Genomic DNA, 10,059 nt, shown 5'->3' on the forward strand with positions numbered 1-10,059 from the left:
CATCGATAAAAGATAAACCAAATAGGGCCTAACTATCCCTGTGCCAAGATCTCAAGCACTAAAATATCACCAAAGAACTAGCCTGTCCATGATAAGGGGTGCATGAAAGCTAGCTATCCATGTGCTAAAATCATGATTGCGAGACCTTATGGATTTCAGGTCTAGCGTACCCTAACTTGTCTGGCACCAAAAGGCTTTTTGTTGATGGTCTCAAAATTGTTTCCTATTAAGCTATGGAAGCTGTCCAGACAACAACAATGCTAAGCAAACACGGCGTAAGAAACAAAACAAAAAAAACGTTCTAAAGCTCACTAGCAAAAACAATGCAAGGCTCCAATATATGTAACTATGTATGCATGTAATTGATTTGATATTCTTTACCAGGCACAGGGCAAAACTGACTGAAATATATCAAGCAAAGAAACATAGCTATTAAGGAACTGAGAAGCATTTCTTTAAGAGACCACTAGCTCTATGGGAAGGATTACAATTACACTCGGCTCAGAAGCAAACAGCATGGACTACAACAACGCATTATTACGGTTGCAATCATTATTCATCTCTGAAAGGGCTCAATGCCCATTCCCAGGGTGATAGGATGGGTAGCGGCTTGCTGCGTTCGCTGAGGTCGTCTGGTAATCCCTCGACTGATAGGGGTAGGCATTGATGTCCGCCCCGAAGTTCGGCATGGAGTTGTCGGCGCGGCTGTACGGCCACTGGCCCATCACCATATCATCAAATTGGCTGTTGGAGTATGAAGGGAGATCAAACTGTGAATAACTCCTGTCCCTAAGCCCTTGAGGGCCACCGTTCAGATCACTGTAGTACGGTGCAAGCTCCTCATCATAGTATTGCTCCGACTGATCAAACAGGTACTGATCATTAAACATGCCATAATCAGGTGTGCTGGCGTTATTGGGAACATTATTCGGCATAGAGAACTGCCGAACAAACCCCGGCTGTAGAACCTTTCTTCTGTCGCCGAGCTCCTCGTCCAGCAAGTCATTGATGATGTCTAGGTGCGGAAACTCGTCGCCGACAAGGCCTTGCGGTTGGTACGGAGTGAATCTGGTCGAAATTTCAGACAACAGCTGCTTGCTTCTTGGTCTTCCATTCAAATTGAGCTTATCAGACTCATTGCCCACACTTGAATTCAGTAGACCATGATCATTACTGCTGCTGCTGCTGCAGCTTGCCTGCTGTGAGCTCTCTTCTCTCCACTGGTACTGATTGAGTGACTCAGGCTTCACCGTTCCAAACGTAAATCCAGGTTCCAATGATGACTTTTCTGTCCTAGCAGAGTTATCTGGTGACAGAATGGAAGGCGATGATGCAAACACTGATTGTGAGTGTGTAACTCCTTGCCCTGAGGAACTAGTATGATGAGTGAGACCGCTTGCTCCAACAGAACTTTTCTCCATCATGGCATTACGGTATGACCGGGGAATGTAGCTAGGAGCACTGGCAGAGGGCTCATTGCCCAACCGTCCAACTGCACTCCTCGAACGAGAAAGAACTGGTGCAGTCTGAACTGTTGAAACAGCAGGTGCCGCTTGTTTTGCTGCGGGGACTTGTGGGGCACTCAAGGGCCTTGAAACTGTAATGACCTTGGTTGCACTAGAGCTATTTACTAGAGAAGTTGGCTTCTGAGATTCAGATTTGGTGGGCAGAGGTACCTGCAGAGGTCGACTTGCAACTGGAACTGACCTCTCATTATGAGTTGGAGGAACAGACAGAGGTCCTTTATTTGGAACTAGCTGAACAGTTGGGGCGGAAGCCACACCCGTTCTGGTAGTGGTAGTACTAGCTGCAGCAGCTGAAACTTCGGTTGCACGGGAACTCAGATTGTTGGTACTTTCTAGTGAAGATTTTGGCTGCTGGGAGAAAATAGGTTGCTTCTTAACAGGGCTCACAGAAGGAATGGAAGACTCCGTCATTCTTAACTTGGAGGGGCTCGTAACATCAACATGCCGCTGTGCATTTTGCTTCTTCTGTGACACAACTCTGTCATCCTGAAATGAGTTGATTTCGATTCTTATTCAGCCAAGCAGAACACTTGAGAAAATTGATAAAAAAAATAGCAAGACTGAACTAAATGAAAAGGCTGCTGGGCAGGTACATACCCCAGCTTCAAGTCTCGTGTCCTTTGAGTTGCTAGATCCATAACTGCCATTGGGTGCTGGATTTGATCCACCATGTGCATGCCCTGTTCGCAAATCAGTATCCTTATTCCTCCGGTTGTTCCCTCTGAATCACAAAATAGAGCAGTGTAAATATCAAATGATAAAAATGAGGAGAAGTAATAAAATAAAATTATACCTATTGGATGAGGATTTGACATTTGTCCAGGCACCACCTGTATTCAACCCATTCAAAATAACTGAAGGAACCGAGTCAGATGAACAAGTAGACGAGCTATCATCAACAAATGAAGCCCTCTTTCCTGATTGCTCATTTTGCACATCACCACCTTCAGGAACAATGCCTCGAGTTTCTGAAGCATCTGTTTCCCAATTAACAGGACTGGATTCACAGTCTTCAAGATCAACATTAAGCACCTCAGAATTATCATCTCTGTTATCAGAGATATCAGATGCTTCATCAGGATTGTCAGGATTTGAGGTCACTTCTTCAGCTTGACTTGACAAATCATCAGGGTTTCTATCATCTGATGGACTGCCCTCTAGAGCTACTTCCTTCATGTCAACCCTTTCATTTTTTCCTTTATTATTTTTCCGGTTATTTTTCTTTTGTTTGGCCTGAGCGAGAGAAATTAAACATTATCAAAGATCTCCTCAACTAATAAAAAAGGACAGGCACGTCAGAATAGATGAGATGTCAGCGCTACAATCTCCTACTGCACCATCAACATTGATTCCGGAAAGAACATGGCAAAAACTAGAAACCATTTGGCAAGGTAGATAAAATCTATAATGACAAAATAAGATGACATGGTTGCACTAGCGGAAGAAACCAAACCTGCTTTTTCCTGATACGTTTTTCCTTCTCAGCAGCACTACGCTTTGCCTTAAGTTCGATTTCTGCAAGCCCAGCAGCTTCTTCTTCACGGATGAGCTCTTCTTGGCGCTTCAAAGCCACAGCCTCTTGGTATGCCACTTCAATTCGACTGATTCAAGACTTATAAGTAACATGTGCATGCAGACCATAATTGACTCAAGACTTGTAAGATGTATGAATTTCATCATGGGACACCTTGTTTCCCAAGAAAAATAATATGGAAACAGGTTTATCTAATACTCCCTCCATCCCAAAATAAGTGTCTCAACTTTGTACTAGCTTTAGTACAAAATTGTACTAAGGTTAAGACACTTATTTTGGGAGGGAGGGAGTATCTAATAAGTAATAACGTCTGGTGTATGCCTGCCACAACTGGTAAAACCAGAACCAGGATAGTCATCACCCACTAAAGTACCAAAGTGACAGAAAAAAAAGGTCAAGTCTAGCATCAAATACTGGCAATTGATATTTCAAGTTGCTGACTCTTGTTCCACAATTGTGGAGCAAAATACAAATCCTAGAGGGCCATGTTAAACTGCAGAAAACTTCTCACCTGAATATATGAGCCAAGGCAAAAAATTCTAGTGTCTTCCAGCCAAGCTCTATAAGTCGTCTGTCATCGCGCTCAATAGAGTCTTTGTTGAAGTCATCACCCGAGCTGCTTTCCTAGAATCACAGAATTGGCTAGGACTTCTTAGATACAGTATAACAAGAACTCGTCGAGACATAAGTCTTAATAAGAACCTTCTTTTGCTAGTTTAACTCATCCCTGGCACAAGTTAATGACTCTTGATCCTACCTCAAAACAGTATTGTTTAGGAAAGCTTAGTTTGTTGAACACAATCTCAAAATTAGGCATCTAATGGTTATAAAATGGATGGTATGAAAAAGGTGCTCCAAATTAAGACATTGAAGATGAAATGAAAATATCTGTAGTCAATACCCAATGACCTGTAAAGCTGGTAAAATAGAAGAATGCATACCTTTGTGCGGTTCTGTGAAGCTTTTTCATCCTTGGTAGGCAATTGTTGGTGTGGCAGTGTGTCTAATGTAGCTCTTTCAAGCAAAATTAACACATCATCTGCCAAGACAAACATATCCTGCTCAACAAGCACCATAGAAGTGCTTCGAGCATCTGTCTCTGTTAATTTGGACAACCCCACTTGGTTCTTGCTCTTATATTCCAGAGCCTTCAGTCCGGTATACAGCGAGTCCATTACTAAGGTTGATGTAACTTCCTTTTCTATGAAAAAATGTTTCACTAGAACTTTCAATATGGTGTCAGTCTTTTCCCTTGTCATGTTCCGCCGCATACTTGGATCCATGCCTAGCCAGAATGCATTGAAACTGCAACCCACCAATTAAACATTTTAATAATGGAATGGCACAACACAACAAATTTTGTATTAATATTTATCTAACACGTGCTTGGTTCCACAGTAGCCAAAAAATATATCTTTATCTAACCTGGACCATCTCAGTCTATCCTCAATTAACCTGCAAAGCTTGCTTCTTCTTTCATCAATAAATCGCCGGCAAATTTGTTCCACATTTGATAAATACACCCTAACTAGTTCCCTTCGGTACTGGCCATCAAGGCAACGAAATGGGCGGTCTGCCTTCTCCCTCAAATATCACAATGCAGAAGCAGACATGGTTATGCAAAGTAAACATATACTCTCAATTCCAAAAATAACTGATGCCACACCAAAGTCCAGTCCTAGGCGGTGTAACCCACAGTGGGAAAATGGATGCCAAATAACTACAGAAAACAGATACCTAATAACTTGAACTTGAGCTTTGATGGTAAGAACATCCTCGATGACAAAGCCATCATGTAATTTTGATAGCTCCATAAACTTTTTCCAACCCCAGTCATGCTCTTTCTTCCAAAACCGGTGCAGCGTATCTGAAATGCCACTTTCTTTAAACTTCATGTGCAAAGGTCAACCAAAGCTACTAGCCAAGCAAAAATAGTGGTATACCAAACTCACCAGAATACTTAGATTTCTTAGGATCTCTATTAATTACAGCTATTGTAAACTGCGCGAAGTGGCTCCATCCTAAAATAAAAGCAAACAATAATAATATTCAAGATAACGTAGTGCGATCAAGAAGTGTGTTTGTTGGTAATACATGGAACATTTCATTTACCTGGGAGTAGTTTATCATGGTTCGCAACACAAAGAAAGAGTGACAAGTGATTGCAAACATCACATCCTTGTGGATAAATCAAAATGTACCTGAAAGTCAATCAGTAGATATCAATGCGTGATGTGCAGAACAAAAGCTTGAAAACACATATCTAACTCAAACATGATACTTATTGACATTTGAAGGCTACATATCAGATCACAAAGCAGATAAAAGTAGAGAAAAGATTGGCAAAATATATATGGATACAATTTCAAGTTATATGCGGAGCTCCCTCTTGGTACCCTATGAATATCATACCATTTATAACCGCCAACATCGAAGGAGTTACTCCGTAGCTCCCTCTTGTTGATTTGCGAAAAATTATCAATCCTCCATGTAAACTTTCCATAAAGTTCAGGAGGCCTTGGCCCTATTAGAATAGAAGAAAATAAAAACAACAGGTTAAATAATTGTCGATGCTAAATACTTAAGAAATTATACAAGGATTGGAACTAAATCAACCTATCAGAACATCCAAGTTCAACTTCTATCATAGTATAGCCAGACTAGTCAGTGAACCACCTAGGTTACTAGTCAAACTGGGAGTTCTACAAAATTATTGTGACAACCATTTTATTGATTTTCAACTCAATAAACAAGGAAAGATGAAACAAGGCAATATAAAACAAACTTATCAGTTCCGTGCCATTCCAGCCGAAACAGTTGATCATTCCATTTCGCGACCAGAACAGAATGTAGACGCTGCCATCCCATACCACTCCAAATTCACAGCATTGTGCCCAACCAGTTCTGGTGCTGCTAGTGTTTTTCCCTGTGATTCTAGGGTGTTGCTATCTCGCGCACGCTCGTTGAGACACTCGGTTTCCGACAAAGTAAACTTTCCTGTTTAAGCAAATAAGCGTGAGGTGGAAATGGAAAGACAGGTTGGGCCCCACCCGTTAAATTCAGCAGGGGAGAGAGATTATGGAAAGGCAAGCTGGGGCCCACTGGTGGAATTCACAGAAGGGTAGAGGATACGCACACATGCATGCATGCATGCATGGGCCCCGCGTCCAACATGGACAGCTTTTGTCACTAGCCCCACCGCATCTCACTCTCCTTGTTGAGGTGGTAATAACACGAAGCATCGAGTGTGAAGTTTTGCTATTCTTGCAGGCATGGGCGATTGGGCCGGCCACTAGCTAGACGTTGTACACAATGCTAGGCCAGGCCACCACTAGGCACTAACCCCTATCGTACCATTGTTTGTACTTTTTTATTCTTTCTTTGATAATATGATTACACACAAACAATGGTAAATCAAAACAGAATGGTTACCAGAAACGAATTAAAAGGATTAGTAAGTATGATAAATAAACCCTTGGATGGCATTTGACACTAAAAAAACACTATGGCATGCGATGGAGCATATTGAAACAAGATAATACATAACCAGGCCTGATTCTGGTTCTCTTTTTTGGTTCAAACAGTTATGAGCGGTCAGGTTTTAGAGGTAATGTAGAACTTAGCAATAGCTACTGGGAAACATGTATTTGATCCCAATTGCATTCACACATGATAGAAACCCTAAGAGATTGTGATATACATCATTAAATAAGTAAATATTCTTGAACATGCCGAAACTATTTTGCTAGTACGACAAACCGTATATATTCAGTATTCCATTATTACTTTTGCCATTTCCAAAAATAAATTGATAAATATGACTTAGTTTCAACCTCAAGGTTCGGTGAAGTACTATTGGGCTTCCTTCCAATAAATAACTCTAGAACCTCAAGAATTTGAAGCTAAGGAATGCTTCAGCTAATGTATCGTGATACACATCTCAACAATCCCACTGTAATTTGAATGAAATTTCAACTGGCATTCTGATGTGAGTGATTTTATGAATGATATTGCATGTCTCATGGGCAAATAATGCATCACTAAAGTCTGTAGATTTCAGTCACCTTATAGCACAAAAACTGACACTATAACTAATATAAGATATCTACAAGCTGATCAGCACTAGAATCATGTAACACTTGGCAAAAACTGTGGACTCCTCAAGCTTGCATGTCATAAACTTGCCATAGCATAATTAGTTAACTACTCCCTCGTTCCCAAATATAAGTCTTTTTAGAGATTTCAATAAGTGACTACATAGGGAACAAAATGAGTGAATCTACACTCTAAAATATGTCTACATACATCTGTATGTTGTATTCCAGTTGAAATGTCTAAAAAGACATATATTTAGGAACAGAGGGAGTACATGCAACGACTCATAAGCCTATGTTTTAAAATTAACATGAAACTATTTGTTACTTCTTCAAACTCATGAATCCTGATCCACAGAAGCACAAAACATAACTGGTTCAATCAGAACAGAAGAACGTACATGCCCAAATTTGCACAGGATAGTTGTCCTAAACCTACCAAAGATAAATAAAACTCTATCATCCATTATAGTGCATGGAGCCATGGGCAGTGATTCAGGAGTTCTACATGTATTATGTAGCACCACAACATAATCAAATGTTCTACTTTTATAGAGACAACACTTTCATGAGAACTAAATAGGTCATGGGCAAGATGGTAAAACTGGAAAATGTTATATTAAAATAACTATGTCTGAATGAAGCAGTAACAGGTAATATGAACAAATGCAAGGTAAAGTGAACAACACACCACAATCATCATCTTCAGTGTCCGAGTAAGCTGGTGAAGTGGATGGTGTTCCATTCTCAACTTGCTCGCTTGACCTCCACTCAGCTAAAGATTCCCCAGAATGGCTTTGTTGATCACTTGGCAAGTCCTCGGTTGATGAGGATCTACCATCCCCTGTATAATCTTCGACCAAAGTGCCAGCCATTAACCTATCCAGTATGGGGCTCGCCTTTTTCCTTCCTACAACAATGAATTAAGACCATATAGTCATCAAACCTCAGCATCAATAACAAAAGGAACATAAATAGGACAAAACTAAAACTCTAGCACCCGAAGACACCAAAAGCGGAAACAACTAGGGTTTCACTAGTCCGTAAGCAAAACCTATATCTATCGGCGTCACATCTCATAACAAGCAGTTGCGAATAAGTCATGTATACAAAGCTGGCATTGCACAGGACGAAATGTGATCGGAGACAAGGGTAACGCCGGAGCACAAGCCAATCCAGCAAGAACTAGTTCCTGTCACGAGGCATAAAATACTCAACCCATAGATTCCAGAGGACACCATGGTCAGTCTACGAACCATCGACTAACTGAATGTTGAGGCCACAGAGACAAACTTAAGCAGCATTAAATCATCTACCCCAGGGCTAATTATATTATCGCTATCACCCTACACGCCTGCCCCTGCAACAAGGAAAATAAAAAGTCACTGCGCACGCCCACGAGGAGCTGACGCACGAGACCATCAGCTAAGCTAAACCCAGGCGCCCGTCGCCGCCCAACCTAACCTAACCTAAGCAATCCAAGGACGCGCCCCCGCGCGGAACCCAACGCAATCTCCCCGGGGCACGAACTGGGAGAGAGACCACGCACGCGCGCACGTAGGCGCGCAGATTAGATCGGGGCCGCGAGCGCGGCAATGCTCGCCTCGCCTAGGAACCTAGAAAACAAAATCTATCTCCTCCGATTTCGACCCTTCCCCCCGCGTAGTCCGGATCTGACCTCACCTCCGCCCCTCGCCTCAGACCGGTGCCGTTCCGCGTGCGTGCGTCGGAGACATGCCCGGGGATCGAGAGTTACCTGCACGTCGCTGTCGTCGACGTCGGCGGCGGCGGCGATGGCAGCTGCTTCGTCGAGGAGGAGATAGGGAGGGGCGGGGTGGGGGGGAGAGACGGAGGGGAAGGGAGCAGCGGGGTGTGCGTGCGCCCTAGTCGAGTCGAGTAACGAAATCGGATCGGGTTTAGCGAGGGAGGGAGGCTGCCTAAGCTACGCTTAGGCTCAGGCTCCGGCTCAGGATTACCGAAGAAATGATTTGTTGGGTATTTCCGGATGGGGGTGGGTATATATAGCGTGGCCGCGCGTCAACATTAATTTTACTTTTTTATGAGCCAGCCAGTCGTATTTGGAAGCATTATATTGCTTACCGCACAATATTGCGTCTCACTCGGGCGCGTTTCGGTTAGGGCACATACCTCCACGGGATGTCAATGCCGTTTTTCTGATCGATAGTTGGTGCTCGGACGGATCCACCTCATGGTGCTCTATCGTCCGTCCGTCCCGGCCTTGCTCTAACTTCTATCGTCTCCTTTCTCTACCCTACCTATATTGTCTTCTTTCATCGCGGTCGGTGTATTTTGTATCATTTATTATTATTGCCATTATCTTTTCTATAATCTTAAGGATGTGTTTGCTTTGGGAACGAAGGTGGAATGGAATGTCATGATTCCATTCCACGAGAATGGGTCAGTTCTGTCCTTGTGGTTGGTATATGTAATTACGGGGGCATCCACCTTATGGTTCGCTCGTTCATCGATCATCACTCAATTATCTAAGGGTGTCTCTAACGGCGATCTGCAAATTTTCTGCCACATCCATCCATGGACAGGGGTCCAGTTAACGGACAAGGACAGGGGGCATCAATCATAGCCGCATACATTTGGCCTTCATTTTTTTTCAAGTCCGCACGATCAAATAGCCACATGCAAAGGGTACAGACGTTCAAATAACCGCATGCAGCACTAGTTCAAATTTAAAAAAGTTCAAATATTACATCCCAACATTGTTATCCCCTTTCATCGTCCATTGATGCTCAATCAGATCTTCCTTCAGCTTCTCGTGAGTTGTCGATGTTGAATTTGTTAATGCATTTGGATAAACTTCTCAAATGTGGCCGGATTAGATCACCCACGTTCTCAAATTTCAGTGTTGCGGCAGCATCGTCATCCTCAC

The 10,059-nt window shown here is 42.6% G+C and overlaps 1 protein-coding gene across 2 annotated transcripts; it reads right to left on the reverse strand.

Moving 5' to 3' along the window:
- Positions 1–339: 339 nt before the first annotated feature.
- On the reverse strand, positions 340–9,133 carry LOC125507910 (TNF receptor-associated factor homolog 1a-like). Of its 2 annotated transcripts, none has more exons than XM_048672436.1 (13): positions 8,911–9,133; positions 7,849–8,064; positions 5,473–5,584; positions 5,173–5,261; positions 5,013–5,081; positions 4,798–4,927; positions 4,486–4,644; positions 4,002–4,365; positions 3,572–3,684; positions 2,980–3,127; positions 2,320–2,759; positions 2,124–2,247; positions 340–2,012 (listed from the first exon to the last, which is right to left on the reverse strand). In XM_048672436.1, the coding sequence occupies exons 2-13, from the start codon at positions 8,027–8,029 to the stop codon at positions 573–575; spliced, it is 3,369 nt and encodes a 1,122-aa protein (XP_048528393.1). In that variant the 5' UTR covers positions 8,030–8,064; positions 8,911–9,133; the 3' UTR covers positions 340–572. The 2 variants fall into 2 exon arrangements, with proteins under 2 accessions (XP_048528393.1, XP_048528391.1); XM_048672434.1 differs by having other exon boundaries at positions 7,846–8,064.
- Between the last annotated feature and the right edge of the window lie 926 nt (positions 9,134–10,059).

Source organism: Triticum urartu, chromosome 5, assembly GCF_003073215.2.
Source record: "Triticum urartu cultivar G1812 chromosome 5, Tu2.1, whole genome shotgun sequence".
NCBI classification, from domain to species: Eukaryota; Viridiplantae; Streptophyta; class Magnoliopsida; order Poales; family Poaceae; genus Triticum; species Triticum urartu.